We start from the raw sequence: 25,614 nt of genomic DNA, 5'->3' as shown, positions 1-25,614 counted from the left end.
AAATGAAAATGATATGTAAAGACCATGACTGATTCATTCCAATTATAGGAGCCGTATGCTCAACTGGCAGGCGGAGAAACATAAGAAGCTTTATTCAGACACTGACTCAAAATGTAGGATCTCTCATCCACCTTCTAGACTCTACAATAATATAATATAATATAATGTGTTGTTATGAGTTTTGAAACAGTTTGTATTATCATAATACTTTATTATTACACTATTATTAGATAGCAGATAGCAGACACAGTACTCATCATGCAACACTTGAACTCTCCACTAATACACAGGTTTGAGGCTTTAAAACCAGCATCACGTACTGCACTAGGCAATGTCTAACTGCCCAACTATTTGAACAATGATGTAAAAATACAAAGTTTATGTAGTAATGAACAGAATGCTGATGCTAGCATCCTCACTAAGACCAGGAAAGTAGATAGATGCATGATTTACTGTTGCTCCTTCTGTCTTAGAGAGATAGTTGGTGGCCTTGTGCTGAGCGCTCCAGGGCAACGGGTAAACTCTAGATAGTCAGGCGCCTCAGCTAAAGTCATAACAATAACACCTTACTTTGTCCCTTGCCTTACTACTAAAATAAAGAAAAAAAAACCAGATAATACTGTCAATTTATCCAATTTTAATTTAGCTTTGAGCATTTAGCTAGGAAACAAAAAGAAAGCAACCCTAGCAAGGCCAGTTGAGTTAAGCCCAGTAAAAATAAGACTTACTTTTGGTGGCTGCCTCGTTTGTATTGTTTGGTTGGTTTCACACTATTCCATTTACCTACAGGTGGCGGTAATACACTAAAAAATTAAAAAAGCACCAGTAAAAGCAGTGAAGAAGAGAACTGATATTAAATTTCAACAAATAAAATGATTTGCATTTGAGAAAGTAAATGCACTCAACCTCTTACTCAGCCCTCAATGACACACAAAATTTGTGTTGGTAGGTAACACTGAATGTAAACAGAAACATTGTTTACTAAAAAAAATCCTCTTGGCAGCTTTAAGTTAACATCCAAACACAACCAATAACTGTGATATTTTCCCCCACTCTCCTCAGATGAGTGAGCAGAGCCCAGACAAAACAACAGATGGAAATCTCTTGTGTGAAATAACCAAAATAAATTGGTGCACATGTGTCTTCATGAAGGCCCGCTGTCATTCAAAGTAGACCGGACAGATAACAAAAGATCATTAGGCAAAAACAAAAAGCTCAATACAATTAAGTTTGAAGACAATATTAAAAAATTAAACCTCACAGCTCCTCAGATAGCAGTTTTAAAGTCTAGACATCCTAATAGCATCTAACCTTGGCTATTAGCAGTACTAATATACAAGGAACCTCCACAGGCCCAATAGTAATAGCCGAGCTGTTGTGATGTCCTTGTAATAAAAAACAGTTTAAAGGAGAGATGGGGTCACACTGGATCAATAAGATTTGGAGCCAGAGCCAGACTCATAACACTTCTACAGCCTCGGGATGTCACTAAATCTGGATTTGACACATTAGATGGCTTTTCTTTAATGATTAGCACAATGTGGCACAGGAACAGGTGACGACATGCTGTGTGGGTGTGTGTGTGTGTGTGTGTGTGTGTGAAGCTCTTACCTCAGGGGCCAAACTGCAGCACTCAAACAGAGTGGTGCTGTCACCGCTATAAGCTGACGTGTCACATCTCCAGGGAGCTGCTTCATCACCTGTGACACAAAAAAACTGGCTGAGGCGTCTCTGTGGACACGCTGCTGTATTGTGTCACTGTGACACATAATATGGTCTCTTCTGCTCTGTGGGGACGCCCAGTGAACACCTGCACTCCCATCTACTGTAATACAGGAAGCAGTCAAGGGATATCCACTCACGATTTCACAGTAATTATATTTTACTTTACAAGTATATGCATAAATTTGTATTTGTATATGCCACACAGTTAGTTACAAATCTTTCAATCACTCCCTCTTTAGGTTAATCTATTTAGATGTATTACTGTATACTGGTATGTGCAAAGACAGTAAAATGTACAAATCAAATTGGCTAATTATTTTTCTTATATTAAGCTGAAGTTAAAGCTTATTTGTCAATTTAACTGTAATTAAACACAGTTAAAATTGATAAAAATGACCAAAAATTTGAGACAAAACTTTTTAAGCAAAACATACAAAACATTTAAACTAATTATGTACGAAATATGGGTGATTAAAGATCTGAGTATAATCAAATCAAGTGCATGTAGAAGAGCATAAAGATATAGCGTACTTTGTTAGCATAGTGTACACCTAAAATAAGACTGAGAGTCAACAACAGGGCTAGAAGCTTTGTGAGACTAACGGCACAGTGGTTAAGCTAAACGCTAGCATGCTAATATTTCAGTAAGCTAACATGCCCTCAAAACAAGTCTAACAACCTTATATTTAGAAAGTATGTTACTAGCACAGCTAAACTCAATGCTAACTAAGATTAATGTTGTTAGCTAAACCAGTAAGGATGCTAATATTTGCTAACCGGCACTGAACACAAAACACTGCTAAGGCTGATGGGAATGTTATGAGTTCTGTAAGTGTTTTTTTGTATTGTGAAATTATGAGTAATAGAAAAGTCTACAATCATGCTAGAAGTTTTGTGTAGCTATGTGGGCACAGTGCGGTTCTTTAGGCTAAATGCTAATATCAGCAAAATAACACGCTAACAGTTACACTTTTGTTATTTAGTAAGCATGATTCTTGCTACAGTAAACTAAATGTTAAATACTTAACTAACTTAATGCTAAACTAAGATTAATGTGGTCAAGAAATTGGTTTGCTAACATGCTTTACACAATAGGATAGACTAGTTAACAAGTTAGCATGCTAATAAATGCCAACTGGCACCAAGAACTTCTGATGCTGATTACTTTTGTAGGATTTTGGACCGTTAACAATCATAATAGACAAATTTAAATCTTGACCTGATTATGTAGCTAGCTAAAAATTGTATTTCATCATCTGAGAATCATGAATGTAGTTGAGATATTTCAGTCAGGACCAAATGGGTGGACTTTCCAACAGCCAAAATGATGTAATATGATGATATCACTACCTTTATGTGTTAACTAATGAGTGAGATGAGTACATCGACATCGTCCCTTTCCAAGAAGAAGGAAATGTTTGATAGTTTGATTAAAGCACATGCAGTCAGGCCATTAAAAGTATTCTGTCAAAGCTTTGGTGAAAACTGTGTAAACTGTGATGAATAATTTAAAGACAACTATCATTTTACTTGAGATAAGCTTGCTTGGTTGCCATGGTAGAAATGCATGTATTATTTACTGGCAGTATGAGTCGGACTGTAAGGCAGCTTACAGGCTCGCAGTCGTTTTTAGCTCTGTTCAAACAGCGAGGATTAAAAGAGGTAGTAATCCATGGGGAACAAATAGTTTGTCTGAGCTGCATGTCTACCTCCGAATGAGACGCAGGGAGCTACACTGCAGTGCTGTGGACCATGTAATGTGGCAGAGGGTTCGACATGGAGGGGACAATGCTGAGGGCAGGACAGGACAAGCCACCGAAGCGGGTGAGGTTCCGCGTGGCTTCAGGGAACAGCGGCCGGGTGCTAAAGGAGATTTTCAAGGATGAAGGGCCTTCGGACTCCCTGGATTCAGACTGTACGAGCAGCTCAGATGCTGAGCGGGCCAGTACTCCCTCTACAAGTGGAGACATACACGGAAACCTCTTTGGACCCCTTGGCTCTGAGCTGGATGATAGCGAGTGTGAGCCGGATGACCTGCTCACGTACGCAGGGGCCACTAAGGACTGGATGTTCACCACAAAGAGGGTCAACATACTCAGTAAAAATGGGACTGTGAGAGGGGTCAAGCATAAAGTCAGTGCAGGTCTGACTTTGTTTGAAAACCTTCCAAGTACGAACAGTGTAAGTATGTCTTATAGTGTTATCATGATGTTTAATATAAATATTCCCCTTATTGTCTGAACAGTTATAACACATGTTCCCATCAGTGTCGTCCTCACATCTGCTTACAGGTAGGGGCCACATGTATCTGTAAGACTGGGATAAAAGCTCACAATAGAGGACAAGGTCACTGAGCAATTAAAGTTTAATGATGCATTTCGTTAAGTGTTTGAAGAGAAACTAATCAGGTTAATGAATTCTCTTCACTTCGCTTTCTAGTGTCCCTTCACGAAGACGATCTGTTTGTTAGTCTGAGGTAAATCTTGGGCCTCGTGTGCTGATGCAAAGGTGATACAAGAGGTCATATCTAGGAAACTATGTCTCTGTAAAGTGGAATTAGTTGAATTTACAGCATCACTGTAGATGAGATAAAGCTTCCCACCATGATTAATTGGATTAACTCAGGTAAAGTGTAAATGCTTATCATGGTTCTGGTGTTACCCTAAAGGAACTTTTTTTTATCAATGTTAAAGTGACTCGCAGGCGACAGATAATGTTTCATAACATATAACTTCTTACATTTTTTACAAACTTTTTTGATTTGATTTTGATTTTTTACAAACTTTTTTTGATTAACATTTAACCTGTAGCTTTATTTGTCTTAAGAACATATTAAAACTTGAAACTCAAGCTATACTTCTAACTGTTAAATCAATATGAAACAAAAACATAACTTTGAGAAAAATGAAAAAGTAGACAGTCACTTCATGGACCAACTACGCCTACAGTATCTCAAGTAATTTCAAGCCTATGTACAGTTGATTGATTTTCAAACGATGATGAAATAAAAGTTAACCTTCGCTTACCTTGACAGAAGGGTGAGCACTTTTAAAAGTGTAAAATTGTAAAGTATACCCCTTTAAAGCTATCCAAATAATACATTTTAAATTGTTTAAAATCAGTAATATTTTCTCATAAGGCATGACTAGTCGTTCAATACTAACCCGGCATTGTCAGACCAATTTGTGAATGTAAATTAATCTGGAACTCCTCAGTTCATTTACAATTTTTATAGGCCAATATCAACAGATGCAAATGAAAAGGCCTTTGGACACTACATCCAATCAGGTCATTGTGTGACAAGTGTGATGTAGCGCTAGGCTGCTAAGCTAGTTAGCCAGTTCCACCAACAAAAATGGCTTCTAGCTCAATATATTACACAGAAGATTGGCACGACATGATTAGGTAGCAAACACTTTCCAGTAGTACATAACTACCGTTCAGTTTGATTTGTACTGGCTGATTTTGAACATTCCACATCAGCAGCGGCCATCTTGGTTGTTTACAAAAATTCCTCACAGGCCCCTTTACCTGCCAACTATTTGTAATTGGTTTTGGTTGGCCCTACCTGAATCAGGTCAGGTGGAAATCTGTCCAAGTAGGACGAGAACCAGACACATGTGTCTGGTTCCAAAGCTATCTTAACACACACAGTCCAAAAACAGAAATGTTGAGGAGCTAAGTTACCTTACTTGGGATCTCATTTGGTTGAACCGTCACTTCACCGTGACAGACTGTACTTCATTTAAAAGCATTAAGGCTCACTGTTTTAATAATGTAAATCCCTTTAAGGATGACTCAGACGACAGCTGCTTCATTTGCAGAAGGACACAAACCTCGAAGGACCATTGGGTTGCCAAATGGTGAAAGATTAGTTGGTGTTTATTCCTTTCATTTTGTATTCATGCACATAGAAATGTTGTTGATTGATTAGGCAATAAAAAGGCCATTAGCTACAACCTATAAGGAAATTGGTACTACACATAAGAACACAAGAGCGGGAATATTAATGACATATACAGAATCTATACTATCTTTCTGCCAGGAGATGGTTCAATCTCTGCACCACATGAACATCAATTAATACAATCATGTTATAATGTAACCACAATGAGGATTTTTACTCCCTCTTAGATTGAGTTGTCTCTTGAATGTGGGCGGATAGTGATCTACACTACAAGTTTCCGAGTGGTGAGGACGACCTTTGAGCGCTGCGAGCTCGTCCGTAAGATCTTCCAGAACCACAGAGTGAAGTTTGTGGAGAGGAACATCGCCCTCGACTGCGAGTACGGGAAGGAGCTGGAGGAGCGGTGCAAACGTGTGGGAGAGCCTCCCTCATTACCAGTCGTGTTCATAGATGGACACTACCTTGGGGTCAGTCTGAATTACTCTTCCGTAATTATATCAGATTTCAATATTATGTGCATTGATTTATTAGATATTGAATGATGGTGTTGGACTTTGCAGGGTGCTGAGAAAATACTCGGCATGAATGAATCAGGAGAACTTCAAGATCTTCTGACAAAAATTGAGGTTTGTTTTTTAAAATATTGATGGTGGTCATATGGGTATTTTTTCCTGTGAATCCCGTCTAGTCAACCACTTGTTTGGACACATAGTGATGTTAAATATTTAACCCTACTATTACATTTACTTTACAGTGTTGTATTTGGACTGAGAGCATGAGGTAATAGAAAAGTCATAATAAATTAACGCCTTGTGTTTGTCCAAAGTCGTTGAGATGAACACGGTGCGAGCAGGAGCAGCCATTTCCCCTCACTCGCCATGTCATCAATAAAACATGTGCACACTGGAATGTAAAAGATGCATGCACATCAATAAGTGACCATCAATAATGGAGGGCTTGTTATTGATTCTGCTTCCAACACATTTGCTCCAACACGCCAACGCAGAGCCCGTCGCTCGGTGGGACAAACCGTGATTGCGTAAACCATTTTCACTGCTTCATTTCTGTCACACAGGCGCTGGCCTTTTCTCAGGCCCGGGTTGTAATTCACAGCCAACAATGGTCTTCATAAGCCAGTACAAAGACGTGTTATGACATTTAAGTCATGCATTCCAGTCACTGCAGGCTATTAAAAACGTGTGCAGCGCTGAAAGGTCATGCATACACTAATCAGTCAGGATCTGGCCAGCAACATGGCTTTATTTTGTGTTTATGATGCCTAAAGAAATCCACCAGATTACAAAGGTTAGAGGAAAGTTATTTGGTAAATACACACGTAATCTAGCTTTCTTGCTAAGAGTGACATTAGACGATTGATACCTGGTCATGTGTTTATGCTAATTATTAAGCTAGGAGATTGTCAATTAAACATTTAGCATGAAAACAGAGAGGAAGTTTGCTTAGTAAAAGTAAAAACAATCCAGCTACGATCACTTCAAACCTCACTGATTAAAATTATATCTCTGATGTTGTTTGAAAAATGGTAGTGTAAAAGTGCATCCACATACAGTATTGTAAGTAAGTATAGAGTATTTATGCATTGCAAACCCCACTGGTGGCCTCGCTGTCACATGATTGAATTAGCCTAAATAAGCTACTTGGAGCATTTCGTTACAAGGGAAACCAAAAACCAACAAACTGTGTAAAGCTCCTTCTTAAATAGCTGAATGGATTCTGTTAATGTTGATATCTGATTAAATATAGGTGAGATCGAACTGCCAGAAATGATTACCAACTGTTTGTTGAAGTGGAGGATAACTACTACTACTTAGTACTACTACCAGCTAGGAGGTTGACACGGACAGTAATTCTGAACAGATTTCTCTGGGTTATGTTCTCAATCAAACACTAGTATATGCTGTGGAGGTAAACACATATTTCTTGGTTTCTTTATTTTCTTGTTTTTTTTTTTTCCTTATTTCTTGGACTTTCTGGCATGACAAGTCTCTGCACCCTGCCAAGATGTAGACAATGGCACAAACTGCTAAACCAAAACTTGTCTTTATTATGGAATAGAGCTTTAACCCAATAAGTGAGAATTACCAGTGCTGGTAGTTGTGCCTTTGGAGAGAGCCAGATTAGCTATTCCCTCCAGTTTCCAGTTGTTATGCTAGGCTAAGCTAATGTGATAGTGTGTTTTTTTAATCTCCTCATCAAAAATGTTGGACTATCCCTTAAAGACTTAACGTTATTTGTACCAAATTCTGCTTATAAAAAAGAAAACGAGCCCTCTTTTGTTAAATGAATGATATTTTAGCTGTCAGTATTTCTTGTTGGATATTTCTGGAATATCATATATAAAAAGTTTTTGTCTATTTTTCCAGAGGGTACAGCTTCCCCAGACGTGCCAGACCTGTGGGGGCTTTGCCTTCGTCCCGTGCCCAACGTGCCATGGCAGCAAGATGTCCGTGTTTCGCAACTGCTTCACGGATTCCTTCAAAGCCCTCAAGTGCACTTCCTGCAACGAGAACGGCCTGCGGCCCTGCACGAGCTGCAGCCAGTGAGGACGTAAAGTGCCTGACCCCAACATCCTCACTTCTTCTCTGGGACTGAAAACAGGAACTTAAAGTGGACTGCAACGCAGGGAGTGAAATTAAGCACAGCAGGACTCTTCTTCCATGGCCATTGTTAGTAATGAAAAAGAAATTTGTAATAAAATCTGTGAATTTGTGCATCTGCTGTTTTTATTGTACATCACTTTGTAATTCAAGTCTTGGAACTGAAATATACTCATGTAAAAAGTTACTGTCCTGGACTGTGAACACGTGTGTCCACCGAGCAGCCTTGGACTAGTTTCACCTTTGGAAACTTAAGCTTGTTATTGAATTAGTGAGAAGGCTCCTCCATTAACAATGCCTCATTACTAATCCCATATCAGACAGAGTTAAGAATAACTGCGACACAGGACAGAGAGGGAGAGTAGAGGGCTCCTTTGGCAGCCAGTTAGTGTATGAAACTGTACCATTGCTCCCACTGAAGCACTGAACACCAATCAAACCTCAGATAACCATTTAAAAATGTATTGTTTGTTCATTAGGTAAACATAGCCAAAGTATAATACAACAGTCCTGCTGTACATCCTCCCATCATGAAGGTTATAGTGATGGGTATTTGATAGGTGCCAGCTTAACTTCATCATAATTTTTTGGCGTGTTAAATTGAGCTCTTCTAATGAGTTGGGCATTACAGCTTTAATGAAGATAGAACTTATTGCAGAACTGTGAAAGTATTTTTGCTAGGTGTTCCAAATAAAATGGCAGCTGAGAGAGTCAAACAATTAATAACGTCTTAATAGTAAATAACATATTAGGGTGCAAAATTGTAGCTGAGGGGATTAGTCGAAACAGGTCTATTAACGGGGGGAACACTGGAAAACAAAAGGCTGATTTAACGAGATTAAGAGGTCATTTATCTGGAGGAAGTAACATATCTCAAGATGGAGACATTTTCAGATCACTTGACACAGTTGTCAAGACACCGTATATGCGTGCTGGCATGGCTATTTTGATTTAACATTATAAAAAATAAGGTTTATTACAAGAAAACGACCTTTTGTTTTATTCTGATAATAGATATAATATATTTTTTATCTCATGATAACAAAGCTTATTTCCTGAAAATATTGATATAAAAAAAGTAATTTCCTGCATGGCCTTTCTGCAAGCAGAAATTCTCCATTTTCAGCTTTTCAATCGAACAAATATAGCTAGAATTTATCTTTATAAAACTCTGGTCTGAAACATCACCCACATTTTCTCTCAAACCATGACCCATTTTAAAGTAGCCCCAGTTTACGTGTCCCAATATCTTTTGAAGAGGTACAACCATTTCAGGAAATACAATCAGAGCAGCAGCATGTGTTAATGAATGGTCTTTTCTCAGGTTTTCAGCATCATTAGGCGTTTATTTTTTGGGATGCTCTTTTACATACAGGAGATGGACAAACGGGTTAATCCAGAGGTAGCACAATGACCGTCACTACTTAGGTCAATAATGTCTATTGGCTGCAAAGGGATTCAGGTTGAGGTTGCATTAAACCCAAAGAGCGCCTCCATGTGTTCCACATTTCTTTAGCCATAAGAAATACAACAATGAATTTAGCTTTTGTCCACATCAGCATGAAAATCAAAAGACAAGTCACTCTGTCGCCAACAATCCAGGCGAGATCAAACGCGATCCTCACAGTTTTGTGTTTTTAACGGATGATGTCATTCATTGGCTGCCATCCAAAGGGTCAGAGAAACGCAGCGCGCGAGCAGCTCAGCTCTCTATGCTGTCATAGCCCTGTACAATGCTGCTTGAACATGATTAGACAAGGCAGCACTGTAAAGAGGCTAAAAGCGTAGAGCAGTGTGATGATGATGATCCGCCATGAAGACTTTTCCTGCCAGCAGCCTCCACCTGGATTGTTCTAGACGCTCCTGAACCTGTGATTGAAACAGCAACCAGATCGATTATGTAGAAAAACAGCAAACACACACACGCGATGCGTAAAGCATAAAAAGGTTAATGAGGTTCTCTGCATGGACAATGAGAGGTTATTACATTGCTGCACTAAATCTCGTTGCTTTAATGCAATTCCGCACCGAAGAGTAATGGGGTTTGGGATTTTGTAACCACAGGCTCGTGGTGATGGAGGGGAGGTTGCATGAAAATCTGAGACCCCAACTGTGCAGGTTTACTGCGCCCCCATCTGTGGGCAGCTGGAGACGAAAATATTAGGGAGGAAAAAACAAGATGCATCAAAAATTCTGACAAAAACAGACATTTTTTACAAAATAATCCAATAAACGATGCTGAAACTAACAATGTGATGTGCAGGAGGCTGCGGAATGACAGAGGATGTGTTTGGTGACAGGCGCGTCTCGACGCATGTTTCCTTTATAATAATAATGAGCCAAATCAGCCCGAGGATCTGGCTATGATTCTTTATCATCGTGCACAAGCGACCCTTTCTTTCTCTGAGGAGGGGAGACATGAAAGGAAACACGATGGGCAGAGGCACTGGCACAACTGACTGGGGAATGGTATGACGAGACATGACACTGATATGCGCGCAACACCCAAAACGTGAAGACAACATTCAATGGTCAAAAACCTGCAATGGAGCTTTGTCCGCATTGTCTCCGCTCTCCGGGGCTCGGCGAAAAAATTATTTCAGTCGAGTAGTCTAGCGTGGTCCAGCCGCGATGCTGTGCGTAATGTTTTGAATGGTCGGTCAATGCGCAGACTGGTTGGAAATGACTGTTTTTATTGACGTCAGCGTGCAGGCTAGTGCCCCCCCTTTCTCTCATCCCTACAACTGCACCATCTAATGGACTTGGGTTTACATTCCAGGCAACCGTCTGAGCTTAAAAAGGAAACAGGCCATTATTTTTTAAAGAACAAGTTGAATTCTTACCTTTTTGGCTGTTCCAGATGTGTTAAAAAAGCTCCTCGACGCATCCAATGGAGCTTTTCCCTAAACCTACGATGGTCGCTCATCCGGGTAGGAAGATTGGAACTCTTACAAGACTCTCAACATCTTATAATAAGAGCCCTCCGTAATGTTAATCACATTAAATTCAAGACTAAGTGTTTAATGGCTAAAAAGAAATCCAAACCACGTGACAGAAAACGGAAAGCAAAATAATTTAATAAATTATTTCAAATTTATTCCAACTCCTTCAGCAGTAGCAACATAGTTATAACCAAATGGAAAATATTACACTATTAACACCTTCAAAAATATAATATCCACAATCCTCCCCCTTCTTAACTAAGATGAAATGACTCCGCCGGCCCACCTCCTGAAGCAGAACAAGGTGTTTAAGCAGGCAGGTGTGACCCATGCTGCAGCTGTGACGGTAAATGAAAGCACAGTCACCGTACGTTTATAGAGATTAATCAGCAGGAACAATGAGTAGTATTCACTTGATAGTTTTGTACAAACACTGTACAGGGTGACATCCTGGATGATTTATACAATGACTTTTTTTAACAGCTGTTTGTTGTGTCTTGGCTTGGAAGGATGCTCACACTCTTCATCTGACCTTGTGTAAAGAATAATATGTCCCATTGCCGGTTGCTCATTAAGTGCTATTGTATTTAACATCAGATCACTCCTCAACTCTATCATACAAATCAAATTAAACCTTAATATCACATTATAATTTGCGTATTGTCCTGTAATAGCAATAAAATCTACTCCGCCTGCAGCGGCAGCGTCGTGCCGTTTCAGCTCCTCAGTTTGTACATTAAAAGAAAAGAAAATCTAACATCGTCTAGATATTAAATACGTCTCGTTTGAACATGTAGCTCTCAGGTTTCCTTTGTACTAATGAAGGAAACACTATCACTGTGGTTCAAGCATTACGTTAAAGTAAAGTACAAGTCTAGTGAAAGATGGTCCTGTTTTTTTTTTGGAGATGTCATGATTTAAACCCAAAACACATTCAAGGAGGAATGTGAGAGCAAACAACCATAACACTACACTGTGACAGAGGTGTGTGTGTGTGTGTGTGTGTGAGAGAGAGAGAGCTGCAACAGAGATTCAAGGAGACTAGTAACAGTCTTTAGTCTTCAGAAACACACACACAACAGTGTGTGGATTCTGGCCTCTGTCTGGCAGGTTGATGTTAACTGAAGCTCAAGCAACATAAAGAAAGCACAATCATTGCCCAGACTTTGTCCTTAAGTGTGTTTGTTTTGAATCAATCTACAGTAAGACTTGATGAATTGTGCAGAAACTGTGTTGTGTTTTGCGATGGTCAGGGTGGGAGGCAGACAGCAGAGGCAGGCTCGGCCCTCCTTTCATCTCTTCCTCTTGTGTATTCTCTGGTTGCAGCAGGATGTCCCCTCAGCTGTGAGGTATTATAGAATCTCCAAGTCGACGTGACGAACCTCTGGGTTACGTTGCTGTGGAGGGACAAAACAGGGTTATCTACAAATCTGTATTGCAATGCTTATAAAGTTCATTTAGAAGAATTGGAAATTGAAGAAAGTAAAATTCAGAATATAAGTTGCACCGGAATATAAGACTCTGTCTGTTTTTGGGGAATCGTGGAGGGAAAAAAGGTTTTCTATAGCTATTTATTAATTAAAACGAGAATACAAGTTATTTCAACACTATTTCCATGTATTTTCATTTGAAACACATTCAAAACACACAAATTACAGCAGAGTTTGCAGTCCTGCTAGCTACTGGTGCGGTAGTTGGGCTCAGCCAATAGGCAACGTTGATTTTTTGGGGGGCTTTTGCCTTTATTATACAGGACAGCTGAATAGAGACAGGAAATGTGGGAAGCAGAGAGTGGGGGATGACATGCACCAAATGATCAGCAGACCGGGAGTCGAACCTGCTGATTTCAAGTCATCACTTCCTCATCAGTTCCTGGTAAAAACCGTGAGAAGCCTCTGCTCCTCCAGTCTTAAGGCAGAGGTTTTTGTTTATATCCATGACTGCCCCTTTTCTCTGTCAATGTTTTAAACTTCTACCCTTTATGTGCGGCTATTTTCATTATCTGAGAGTAGCATTTATTTTCCCCTCAATTTGATCAATTGAAACAGCAGTAAACAGTGCAAATCATAGGAACTGCTGCAGTGTTTGTGGTCGTTGCCAACTCCCCTCAGAACCTGCCTCCAGTGACCTGCCCTACATCTGTACTGCACGACGATTTTGTGGTGCAAATGCACAGAAGCTCTTACCATAAACACAGAACAAACCATCCTGAACTGATGAAACAGGAGTTTCTAGGTTTATCAGTTTATTTAAGTACCTTGAGCTCTTTCTCCAGGCGGTCCACCTCGGCCCCCAGGGTGTCGATGATGTTCTCTCCATGTTTCAGCATGAAGTTCTCCAGCTCCTCGGGGGTCTTCACCTGCTGGATGTCCTGCAGAGAGAGACGAGCCACACTTCACTGTGTCGGTTAAGATTCAAGGTCCAGATTCAGCAAAGAAACAGGACACACTTAAGGGTTGACTTTTTGCTGCCAACAGAGATCCCTCTTGTTTATGAAGCTCAAACAAAAGGAATCCTGTTTGTTTGGTTTGTTCTGATTCCCAAAGTAAACACTGACATTTTTGGTCACTCCCACTAAAGCTCAATGAGGGGGCAACCGATTCAGTCTTAACCTCTGTACATCAGGAGATAACATGAAGACTCCATCTTTAAAATTGTATGTTGTACATAGCAGTGCAGAATTCTTATTAAATACTCATACTTGTTAAAAGAAACTCTGCTGAGGATCATTTATGACCACTTTGGAGTAATTATTATTCTGCAGATTATAAATAAACCTATAAAAATGTAAATAAATACAGTTAAACGTAAATAAAGCTTCTTCCAGTGAAGATGGCTGCTTTTTAACCCTTCAAACCAAGTATGTCCTTATTGTGATGTCAGGAGTGTCTTCAAGTTCATATCCCGAGAATCTGTACAACCAACACTTAAAGGTTATGTCATTTAATGAACTATAGTAATTGATAAAAGTATTCAAATTGTGTCTTTAAAAAACACAAAGACTGAGCGTGTTATTTCATCCCAAAACACAAAACATATTGATCTAATTGTGAATGTAGAAACATTGATACTACATTGGTATTTCTCTTTATTTTGATGTAATTTCTTTAAGTATTTGTAAATGTTTCACACTCCTTAAACCTCTACAAGCTAATTATTGTGTAAATTATGGTCTCGCTATTATGTTTTCAATTTCAGATCAATTTTAACGTTTGCAAAAAGCTCTCACTGCCAGTTCGTGGTCACCTGTGGGAGGACCTTGTTTTGTGGGGTTACACTACATGTTAAAGAGCAGCTCCAGTCATGTTTTGAGACATATACAATGCTCTGCTTGAAATAATAAATTATGTATTATGTATGTACTACATATCTCCTTTTTGTAAAATTACAACCGAAAACAAAACACGTCTCTGCCATCGTTCAGTGGCAACTTGTTGAAACTTAGCCAGCTTGAAATGTTGTAATTAGAAGTAGTAACGTTAACGTGAGCAGTCAGCAGTGAGTTTGTAAAAATTACGATGACGGTTACAGCTGGCTCGTGCATCGCAGAAGTGGTTGCCATAGGTTACACATAATGATATGCATAGCGTCACCCCGTCCATTAACGGGATTGGCTCCTTAGGTTTGTGACGTCTCAAACCTGCCAATCTGAAAACGTGTTGTTCAGCCTGTCCTTGGTACACTGCAGTTTAAAAGCAGACAGGCCCAGCCATGGAGATGACTGCTGATGTTGTCCCTGATGTGTCTTGTAGCACATGAAAATATGTATATACCAAAATGAGCGACAAAGACTTACATTAAGGATTTGGTCAATGTCTTGTTTTTCCAGGTAAGACCGTGTCACCACCCGGCCATCAAAGTCAACTTCAGCCTTGAAGCGCACTTTACTCAGTCCCATGTCAGTGGCCTTCACGTCGTGGATGGCCCTGCGTGTTTGAACATACAGCTTATCAGGAAATCTTGAGATCAGGCAGGCAGGAAATGACAACTTCAACTAAAACAAGAGCAGAATTCTGCTTTAACAACATGTGTTGATCATGTAATGTGAGAAATGTCTTAAAATTTGTTAGAATTAAATGAAAGAAATTTGTTCCAAGGGAAGATTATCAATTTCTTAAAGCAATCTCTGTAACTTGTCATGTTGTTACTGAGGCACCAAACGTGATCACTCTGCACCGCTCCGTGTGTGTAACTGACACTAAAGACTGTTGCATGTAAAGACCAGCATATACCAGATGGTCTATTTTAAGCTCGAGTGTTGTCCACTTACATTAGTATTACAAACTTGTGCTCACTTGCTGGTGTGAGAATCGTGACTTGGGATTAATTGCATTCACATGAATGATTCCAGACTTGACATCAAGTCCTGACGCAACCGTGTGCGTGCGTGTGTACATCAGAGTGTGGCTGTGCTTGTTTGCTGACCTTACAGCAGGGTCGTTCTCAAGGAACTCTGTAAGCTTCTGCACACGCTCGGCCTGAATGGAGCGTCCCAGCAGAGCCTCTGTGTTGGTGTAGATGAGGAAGGCTGAGACGGCGCCCAGCAACGTGCCCACACCGAGAGAACCCAAACTGTCGTAGTGCGGGTTACCTGGAACAAGGGGAGGGGACGGAAAGGAAGAAAGTGGATGAGAAGGACAAACAGTGAAACTTTGGGAGATTGCCAACATTTACATTCGAGATCAAAGTGCAAAAACAAGAGAGGAAGATTATAGAGTAATTTGACTTATCAATGAAAGAAGAATAAACTATAGAACAGATAGAGAGTATAATATTAAGAGAAGCAATAAAAATCCGAGATCATTAACTGCGTTACTTCGGACAACAGAACAGATACAGGAGGAACATGTGAACAATGTCTCGATGGCTACGTTTGGGCTGCATTCATACTGCAGGCCTTCATGCTCAACTCCGATGTGTGGCTCATATCTGATTTTTTTGGGGTCACTGTCCATATCTCTTTTAGAATGTGACCCAGGTAAGATATCAGTGTGAACAGAAAATTATATTAAAAAGACACAACAAAAAACATCAAAAAGAAAAGACGTCACATCCGTTCGTTTTCCCTAAAACATGGATGGCTCTCGGGTGTTGGGACTTTGGATGTGCATACACTTTTGTGCAAGTAAGCAACAAGACAACGGACAAGAGCGGCAAAGGCATAAGTCATTGCCTTATCAGCTTGTTGTTGTCCTCCATTGTCAAGTGGAAAAAGGAAGTCTTCCTCTTCTTCTTTAGAATCACTCCTGGAAATGTGCTTATTACCAAGGCAACGCGGACCAATTCCGATTTGAGTGATCAAATACAAGTCGCATGCAGGTCACATGTTTTTCAAGTAGCTCAGTTCCGAGACTCAGACGTCTCTCTTTTCTTTTTCTCCTTACAAAATCAGTTCTCTGATCTTCTTAATTTGGGCCGTTTTCATTTGTGGTCGAGAATCAGGCGCAGGTCAGATTTTTTGCCTCACCATACCTTAGTCTGACGAGTCATATTGGACCTCATGCTACTTTTACTTCATCCTAGATCAACATTCATCATATTTATGAGCTTTTGGAGATGCAGTAGCAGATAAAGCTAACAGTAGCACTTTACAACCTGAATTTGTGGATGAGGGATTTTTCTGTGAGGCCCTTTACTTCACGATCCCAACACTCCTGGATGTGTGTCAGCATCAACACACCTCTAAACAGAAATAGCAGCCATTGCTTCACGAAAAACTATAATAAAAAAAATGTGTCCTTGTTATCATCTGCTCGTAAATGATCCGGCTTCCACTGCATATCAAAACTATAAACACTGACTTCAGCTGCCTCCATGTTTACTTTGGTGTGTACAGTGTGCTGCGTGTGACATCTTTGTTATTGTTCTTTTGCTCATATGGGTCGGTCCAGGACGTTGACAAGTTTAATCTGATGTTGTCCACAAAATGATGTTAACAGCCAAACAAAAATAACCCGGATTTGAATTGAGCAGTAAGTCTTGCAGTGTGATCGCTGGCCTTGTGTCTTTGTTTACCTGTGAGAGAGGTGAGCCCCATGCAACCAGAAGCCATGATGACTCCTAATACAGCAGCGGCATCCTCCAGCAGGACCACGTTAGTGCTGGGGTCTCGACTCTGCATTACTGCACACACAAAGCAATGCAAGAGCATGTTAACACTTAAAACTAGTAGTATGTATTCATTTCACACCAATCTATGTTTTTGGCAGCCTTAGGGCTTTTCTTTCCAAAATATGCAGCTTGGCCTGAATTACATTGTCTGTGTATTATCACACAAAACACCTGGTTTTATTTTGCTTCAGAGTTAAGATTCATCTAAGAAACAGAACTAATATGTTCTCAGATACAATATCTGGGTATATTGTTTGAAGTGCAACTCACCAATTATCTTTTGAAGTCTATTGTACTGTATGTGATTTCTGAAATTCAATTTAGCATTTTCAAGACGGTGTACCTGCACTGTACATCTGTTGAGACAAAAAGATTTCAAGTGTATTTACCATATTCATAAAAAGACAATCCGTGATGGCGGGCGCTCCTCTTTATCTCGTTGATGGCTACTAGTAACGTGGCTGAGGAAGGGGAATAGAAAGAGATGTTTCAGTACACAATGGACACCCTTTGTCAAAATGTCTTCAAAGATTCAAACTTAGAGTAAAATCTGGAAGATTTCCATTTAAATAAATGTCTGTTAAGTCACTGGTGTGACTTTAGCGGAAAAAAATCACAAGCGGCGCCCAGTTAGTGGCGCGTTTTCCATCCCCCAGCAGTGGTTGGTCTGCCAGAGAGGGTAGGCGGAGCTAAGCGGCTGCTTTTCCGGTCTCCGCAAGTGTTGTGAGTAAACAGTAAACATCAAAAATAAGTGAAAATCCAAAGAAAAAGAAACAAATTTGATGCTCAAATGAAGGCAAACAGTCTAAAAAGGAAAGCGACCGTCAGCGAGGAAAATCAAGAGTTACAACCGGAGCCAACCGTGGACGTCACATATGCAACACTGTCTGGATATCGGGGAAGTGTGCTGCCGCAATTACCATTTATCACCGCCGCCAAAGAGAAACCGAGATCTTCGTGATCACCACTCTAATACCCCTTTCCCACTGAAATTAGCATGTTGACGCAGGTTTTTCAGACCCGGGAAGACCTGCTTATAGATCCCGATTGTCTGTTTTCCCATTGCCAGTGGAGTATACTCCTGTCGGTCTCTTTTCTGCTGCGTCACTGTCTGATGTCACAAATGTGCCGGAGACAGGGTTAGTAAACAGTGAAGATGTTACGGTGGTTAGGTCTTTATTGTATATATTTCTCATTCAGTCTGTTTATCAAATTCAGCGCCGACAAATTTGGAATGATGTTCGAGCGCTGCTTGGACGGAGACGGGCGGAATTTGTAGCTGAGATGACAAGGAGTTACAGAAGTTACTCACAGAGCATAGCATCGCGCCGGAAAGGGGGGCAGAGATGAGCGTGTCGAGGGTTTTTTGTTCCCATCAATGCAGATCGGAGCCGAGGCGATAACTACCCGGGTCTACTGCAGAGTCATTTGACCCGGGTCTGAATGCCGATTGTAGCCTTTCCCGTTAAGCTAACTAACCCTAACCCAAAAAGCCGGGTGTTTGTCCAGTTGGAAATCGGCTTAATTTCTTTAACTCACCTCCTTCAGACACCAGAGAGCCCGCCAAAATACAGTAAGCCTGTAACACAGAAACATGAAATGTCAGACCTCTATTGTCTTTTATACACGTGCCTTGTATTAAAGAAAAGAGTCAAAACAGACACTCACCCATAACAAAGATTCAATGGGTTCTGGGTGCAGCAGTCCCATGATGCCATGGTACCAGGAGAGGCCTGCTCCCATCATAAAAATACCCACCCCGCTGATGAGGGAGGCGATGTAGCGCATGTTGGAGAAGCCATACCTGGAAAAGACACAGTCATAATGCAGCATATTTTTACATCACAACAATATTTACGGCACTGTCTGTGTATAAACTGTAGACTTCTGTTTATAGCCTTCATGGAAAACATTTAAGCCTGACATAAAACAGACTTTCCGTCCACTCTCTGGTGTTATAATGAGCTATTTTTTCCTTTGGGGGACTGCCTGCTTTCCTTTAATCTTCTTTCTGTAACTCATTTAGCGAGTGTGTGCTGCTTACGGGTGCCCAGCGTCAGGGTTGCGGACAGACTGGCTGATCCCCAGGGCGAGCAGAGCTTGGTTGCAGGTGTCGGCCAGAGAGTGGATGGCCTCTGAGAACATGCTGGCTGATCCAGTGTAGACCCAAGCCAGGAGCTTGAAGATGAAGTTGAGCCCATTGCTGAAGAGAAAGAAAACAAGTAGATGAGCTGATTACGGCAAAAGTACAAGAGATGTTACAGTCAGATGCTTCTGAATTAGAGCTTAAGTAATGGAGGTCTGTGAGTCTATGAGCTCAATCAACATAGGAAACGTTCTGCTGTGCATGTGACTGCACATGTCCTCTAACACAATCATCCTAATCCAATAGTGTGAGAATTCACATGAGACAAGGTCCCGTGCATTTTCTCATCTTTTAGACCTTTACTGGTGAGAGTCAGAACTCGGCACCGCTCGGTGTTTCTCTAGGAACAAACATCTCATGTGGCAAAAAGTCCACATTTAAGTCTATTGAAGGATCTATTTTTGTGACGAGATTTATCCACCCCAGATTTTTGTTCAGTTTCGATGCTACAGTCTTGATACTTTTCCGACATTCTGTACAGAGTAACCCTGCTGAGAACAGACTCGTGGTTCCTCTATAATTCAATACCTCCCACTGTGTGCGTCTGTCGGGATGACTTCACAGCAAAACCAAACACTATTCAAATAAGAGGGAGAAAGGGAGGAGTATGAAAACTTACATGCAAATAGCGACCATAACCACTTTCCCCGGGCCTTGTAGAAAAGTGGCTCTCTGGCCTGATCGAGGCTTTGGGAGAAAAGAAAAAAAGAACCTTCAGTTTTGAGGCATAAAGAACATGGATTATGAATGTGCCTGTGTCAGCATTAGGAGTGATAATCTCAAAGATTTCCATTTAAATGAATGTCTGTTAAGTCACTGTCTATCGCTGAACGAGGTAACACAATGGTGATTGAGCCTATGGCGCGTTTTCCATCAGCCAGCAGTGGTTGATCTGCCAGAGAGGGTAGGCGGAGCTAAGCGGCGGCTTTTCCGCTCTCTGCAAGTGTTGCGAGTAAACAGTAATCTACTATGGCTGAACAAACAAAGAAAAGATGGATGACTACAGATACAACTTCAAAAATAAGTGAAAATCCAAAGAAAAAGAAACAAACTCGACGCTCAGATGAAGGCAAACAGTCTGAAAAGGAAAGCGACCGTCAGCGAGGAAAATCAAGAGTTACAACCAGAGCCAACCGTGGACGTCACACATGCAACACTGTCTGGATATCTGGGAAGTGCGCTCCCGCAATTACAGTTTATCGCCACAGGTGCCGCCAAAGAGAACAAAACAGAGATCTTCAAGATTACCACTTTTAATTAGGTGAGAGGTTTGTTATTTCTGCTCCTAAGTTAAGTAAATGGTGGTTAGTATAATATCTACTAACTCTATGGATGTTATCCTCATGGTGAAATAAAATTATTAAGTAGCCAGCCTTTGCTATACAGTAATTAATACATGGTTGGAAGGGCTGTCAATGAATATTCTAAATTCAAATATATAACCAAATTTTTATAAAAAACGGATATTCTGATATTAAAATTAATATTCGTTGTGACAAAAAGAACTGCACAACCGCGGCTGTTTGCGAGCTCGCAAGTTCTCGTATGTCCACACACGCACTCTTGGTTACGGAGCATCCTTGAATGCATCTCAACGTCACTATGATACGTTAATAATTAACTTTAGACTCGCTAAAACGAGCTAAAACAACAACCGTGTGGCGTGCGGTAATGATGTCGGAGAATTTAAATCCCGGCCCGGCCCGACAGAGAGATTCTCACCCCCAGCATAACAGACAGGTGTAAGTATGTTGATTTTTTTTTTTAAAGGCTATGTTTGAATAAATATACCTGTCGCAGCACAGCTCGCTTGGAACGCTGAATGTCCGTTTTACCGTAACCTAATTACTTAATTTGTTTATTTTGCAAGGTGTAGGATCTTTTAAAAGGCACGTTTCTGTTTAAATCAATATATCTTTGCAAGTTAGTTTGTCTCTCGTTGTGTTGGTATGTCCTCTTGTGGACATATTGTGCAAAAATAGATATTCGATTAGTTCGAACATTTGTGGGTTTTTTTGAAGGAATAATCGAACGTCCTTTTTGACAGCACTAATGGTTGGTAATTTTCTGCCTTGTTGTCAATGCTAACCTTATACAGTTAATGTTATCTCATGAAGCACGCTGTGGGGATTCAGAACAAGCCAGCAGAGTGTAGAATATACCATGACATACAAGTGAGCTGCAGCACAGTATAATAGTCATTCAAAAAACATCCGCAGCCTACAGTGAAGAGGGGGGACTGCATGAATGACAACACATAATGACATTGTCATATAGATGCAGTGGACTCTGTCACAGTGCCAAAAATATACCTTTGGGTGTTATTAGGACACCTCGGGCATGGTGACAGGAATGTCGACTTCACGTATAAAGAAGGATTTGGAGAACTAATCAGATTTTAAAACAAAATGGCATGTTAAAAAAAAATGTGCTCACTTTAGTGTTTCCCCAAAAGTCTTTGTATTCCTTCAACAGCTGCTGATTCCGAAATATATCTGTGGGTCAACAAGCAGAGGAAGAAAGATTAATAACAGCTGTGTGACATTCAGGTGAGATTTAAAAATACACTAAGCACATATTCAGAAAATGTCAACGGCTGTCATGACATTTAGGGAAACTTAATTTTTCGCCTCCTAGTGAACTGTTAGATGATAGCAGACTCATTTTTGTTTGATAAATATAAGGATATAGCTTACAGGCAGCCATCTTAGCTTACCCTAAAGCCTAAAAACAGAGGGAAACAGCTGACATGACTCAGTCTAAAGGTCATACAATTGGCCAGCACCTGTATAGCTTGCTTATTACCATGTTATGTCTTGTTTGTTTCATGTTTACAAAAACCAAAATGTGAAAAACATAGTCCTCTGTTTTATGGAAGGGCATGTAGCCAATGATTTCTTGCCAACGATCTGTTGGTTGACTAGCGACTGCTCAGAGCAGTGAAATTGTTCTCGGACTTTTATTGTTTTTATACCTTAGTTTGTATGTGAACAAGACATATCAAGTTAATAAGTGAACTGGGGGACATCATTTTTTAAGGTTTGACAGTCAGGCTAGCTGGTTCTCTCTATTTCCAGTCTTAGAGCTAAACTAGGCTAACAGACTAGCTTTATATTTCCCCCCAAAAAATGAGTGATGTTGATCTTCTGATCAATTTGTCCACTACAAAGTGAAAACTCACATTTCCACAAAATGTTTTGCTTTGAGACCAAATTTAAAGTATCGTTTCATTTTCACAAAGATGCACATCCAGCCTGGAAACAAATATAAACCTACTCTCTTGGTACTCTCTCTCCACTTCTTTCCTGAGATTCCTCTCTCGGGCTAAAGCTTCATGACTCCCCCAAACGTCTATAGCTCTAGAAGTAACAGAGACAAATGAATGAATCAACAGAAATTGAACACCATACCAAAGTAAATTGTTGGTTTGAGCAATCATTTCTTGGAAAACATATGGTGCTGTATTCTTAATATCTCTAAATGTGTGATGTAATAGGGTGCAGAACTAACTTGGCCTCCACATCTGACCGCAAAAAGACAGTGAACGCCTCTGTGTCGTCGTGGGGGCTGCGCCTTCTGATCTTCCGAAGCTGCTCCAGATCGCTGTGAACGAAAGGAGGAAGGGGGTGGGAGAAGGATGCAGGAAAGTGCTGTGTAAAAAGGATGTTAGGCAGTCTGACATCAGCTAATTACAACAGCACGTCTACTTATTAACTCAGAGGAATATGGGTTGTGGTCTGCCAGCATCTCAGCTAGCACAAAAGAGATAGAAGATAGATTAAATTAGCTTTGCTATGACGTGCCGTTCAGTGTTGCTGTATAAAATGAATAATTAGATATAACACTGTTAGTTTGTGGAACAGAAGTCACCTTGGTTTGAGACAGAACTCATTCATGGCTCGGACCGCAGTGATAAAGTTGTTCTGAGTGTACTTGGCTCCATATTCCCTTTTCTTCAGGACTGCACGAACTGCAACAGAGAAAAATTATGATACAAGGTTTTTACCCGCACTCATTATATCCCGTACTTGTGCTAGCCACCAAATCAGACACACAGTCTGAAGATACTTAAAACATTAAATAAATCAAGAGTTAGGTTGGAAGTCTTGTTTGAAATGTGTTTTAGGTGAAGAATGCACAAATGTTGTTAATTACCTTTTACTTGAATTGTCTCAGCTTTAGTCAGCCCCTTAGGTGATGACCCTATGAGAGCAAGTAAATGAAGACTCATTTCAAGTTACCAGAACTATTTCCTAGTGCTTGTGTTGACATGGCATGCAATAAGGCAACCGTTTTAAAGCAGAATATTGTAAACATATACATATACAACACAATTACACACCAAACGCTAAAAACAGACAGACACAAAACATCTCAACAACTTCTGCAGGGTACTGAAATAAAAAGGTTTAGCACCTGGTGATGCAGACAAGACCTTTTCTGCTGTCGGAGCATCACCTGATGCTGCTTTTGGAGGACCATCTTTACTGTTGCCAGAGGTAGAGTAGTAGTGCACCTTGCCCAGCCCTAGAGAGGTGACACGGCAGTCTGGGAAGCTGAACCACAAGCTGTGTACGCCTCCACTCTGCCAACCTGGACAACAGAATATGTGATAATTCCCTCTGCTGTCCTGTACAGTAAACCAATAGTACAAATTAAGAAACAGAAAGTAAGAGTCCGAGATGTGCTCCTTACTGTAGTTCAGCTGGGGGAGCCTCGGGGACCGCTGAGACAGGGGGGCCCTGTGCTGTAAGGAGACCCTGCAGAAGACATGCCATGGTCTGTGGGCCAGGCTGGGGAACATCCTCGCTGTTGCGGGGCTCGGTACTGAAGTGCAGGAACTTGCTATGCGGAGGTACAGACAGCCCGGTCACTGCTTTGTTATTAGCTGTCCGCTTGCCAAATTAACCCAATGAAAACAGGTAAAGGGCTAGACAGAGCCTCTCAAGATTTGACAGTTAAAACAGGCAGCGACGTTAGCATAGCTACATGTAAACTGACAGATTTAACAAAGCTGGCAATTTCGTGTAACAGAAATGACTGTCAATGATAATCTCTTGGCGAGTCAAGTAATGCCTTTGCCGGCCGGCTAACGCTAGCACAGCTACAGATCTAACGACGAAGCTATGGAGCCTCAAACTTTGCTAACCAAGCTAGCGAGCTAACACCATTAGCTAACATCGTTATCCGCTTTAAGTAACAAGTGCTGTGTAACATTTGAATTAACTCATGGACAAAATGCGACTCATAGATGAGTACCCTAACGTTTGGTTATTCTGAAAAGCAAATACCTTTCTATGGCGATGTTGTTTCTGCATTATATGTATCCATTTTGAGAATCTATGGCCAGACTAATAGTACCACAGCTATGGACGTACTGTAAGTGCTACAAAAACACACACACACACACTCACACGTGACCTATGACATCCAGGTGACGTGTCGGCCTTCTCGCGAGAGCGTAGTAGCTTTTATTTCTAAGTTGGCCTTTATCGCGATAACATGTGAATTGATTCGCAAACAAGGTCATTTAATGTTCCGAGCTTCTGTTTGCATGAAACTATTTCATGTACAGTTAGGAAGAACGGTTATTATAGGGCCACCAGTCAATAAAATATCATCTTAATCTTAAAATACTTTTGTTAAATTCAAAAGTGGTAGCAATAGTTAACTTTGGTAAAATTATAACATTATAAAAATAATATATTAAATGAGTCTTGCATTATCAATGTAACTGTAGTGAAAATGTTATTGGTTTGTCAGAAAAATGTACATTAAGTATCCCAAATGAAAATATTCATTGTGCAGCTGAAGGCCCACGTTAGGGCAATATTATCTGACTTGATTAGTATTATTGGGTTTACAGCTAAGAGGCATCGTGTTGTTTTTAATTAGTTCACATATTGTAAATGTTGATTATTTTATACCCTGTTGGTAAGTCAAACTACTTGTATTTAATATACTCTTCATATGTGTCGTAACTAAAATCATGGCAATTAAGAATCAGAAGTTTACTGTAAATCTGCAGTTAAATAAATGTAGTTGAGTAAAAAGTGCAATATTGCCTTCTGAACTGGATTAGAGTACAAGTAAAACGTGTCAGACAAATCAAGCAATGTAAAAATACTCCCAAATTATGCTTAGGTACAGTATTTCAATATATAC

The 25,614-nt window shown here is 40.4% G+C and overlaps 2 protein-coding genes across 3 annotated transcripts; one reads left to right on the top strand and one right to left on the bottom strand.

The window, feature by feature from the left end:
- Positions 1 to 3,501: 3,501 nt before the first annotated feature.
- Positions 3,502 to 8,196, top strand: grxcr1a (glutaredoxin and cysteine rich domain containing 1 a). The gene is made up of 4 exons (XM_069670583.1): positions 3,502 to 3,906; positions 5,860 to 6,099; positions 6,193 to 6,258; positions 8,017 to 8,196. Exons 1-4 carry the CDS (start codon positions 3,502 to 3,504, stop codon positions 8,194 to 8,196), a joined length of 891 nt encoding a protein of 296 aa, XP_069526684.1.
- A 3,111-nt stretch (positions 8,197 to 11,307) lies between these two features.
- slc30a9 (solute carrier family 30 member 9) lies at positions 11,308 to 24,829 on the bottom strand. Of its 2 annotated transcripts, none has more exons than XM_069669562.1 (18): positions 24,741 to 24,829; positions 24,145 to 24,294; positions 23,866 to 24,042; positions 23,605 to 23,652; positions 23,320 to 23,419; positions 22,960 to 23,052; positions 22,726 to 22,808; positions 21,886 to 21,944; positions 20,069 to 20,136; positions 19,348 to 19,506; positions 18,972 to 19,107; positions 18,843 to 18,882; positions 17,693 to 17,764; positions 17,208 to 17,315; positions 15,618 to 15,783; positions 14,989 to 15,118; positions 13,450 to 13,563; positions 11,308 to 12,589 (listed from the first exon to the last, which is right to left on the bottom strand). In XM_069669562.1, exons 2-18 carry the CDS (start codon positions 24,251 to 24,253, stop codon positions 12,545 to 12,547), a joined length of 1,707 nt encoding a protein of 568 aa, XP_069525663.1. In that variant the 5' UTR covers positions 24,254 to 24,294; positions 24,741 to 24,829; the 3' UTR covers positions 11,308 to 12,544. The 2 variants fall into 2 exon arrangements, with proteins under 2 accessions (XP_069525663.1, XP_069525664.1); XM_069669563.1 differs by having other exon boundaries at positions 24,145 to 24,290.
- Between the last annotated feature and the right edge of the window lie 785 nt (positions 24,830 to 25,614).

Source organism: Semicossyphus pulcher, unplaced genomic scaffold (assembly GCF_022749685.1).
Source record: "Semicossyphus pulcher isolate SPU_LCO1_2020_fin unplaced genomic scaffold, fSemPul1.0.p SCAF_2, whole genome shotgun sequence".
Taxonomy (NCBI): Eukaryota; Metazoa; Chordata; class Actinopteri; order Labriformes; family Labridae; genus Semicossyphus; species Semicossyphus pulcher.
The sequence above is the reverse complement of the archived record's forward strand: the minus strand, read 5'-3'. Positions and strand labels throughout refer to the sequence as shown.

Coding starts and splice junctions, on each gene's coding strand:
- grxcr1a (XM_069670583.1), top strand. CDS start 3,502: ATGGAGGGGACAATGCTGAGGGCAGGACAGGACAAGCCACCGAAGCGG. Junction 6,100..6,192: donor TAGATGGACACTACCTTGGG/GTCAGTCTGAAT, acceptor TGGACTTTGCAG/GGTGCTGAGAAAATACTCGG. Junction 6,259..8,016: donor ATCTTCTGACAAAAATTGAG/GTTTGTTTTTTA, acceptor CTATTTTTCCAG/AGGGTACAGCTTCCCCAGAC.
- slc30a9 (XM_069669562.1), bottom strand. CDS start 24,253: ATGTTCCCCAGCCTGGCCCACAGACCATGGCATGTCTTCTGCAGGGTC. Junction 22,809..22,959: donor CGGTCAGATGTGGAGGCCAA/GTTAGTTCTGCA, acceptor TGTTACTTCTAG/AGCTATAGACGTTTGGGGGA. Junction 15,119..15,617: donor GAGAACGACCCTGCTGTAAG/GTCAGCAAACAA, acceptor TCAAACACGCAG/GGCCATCCACGACGTGAAGG.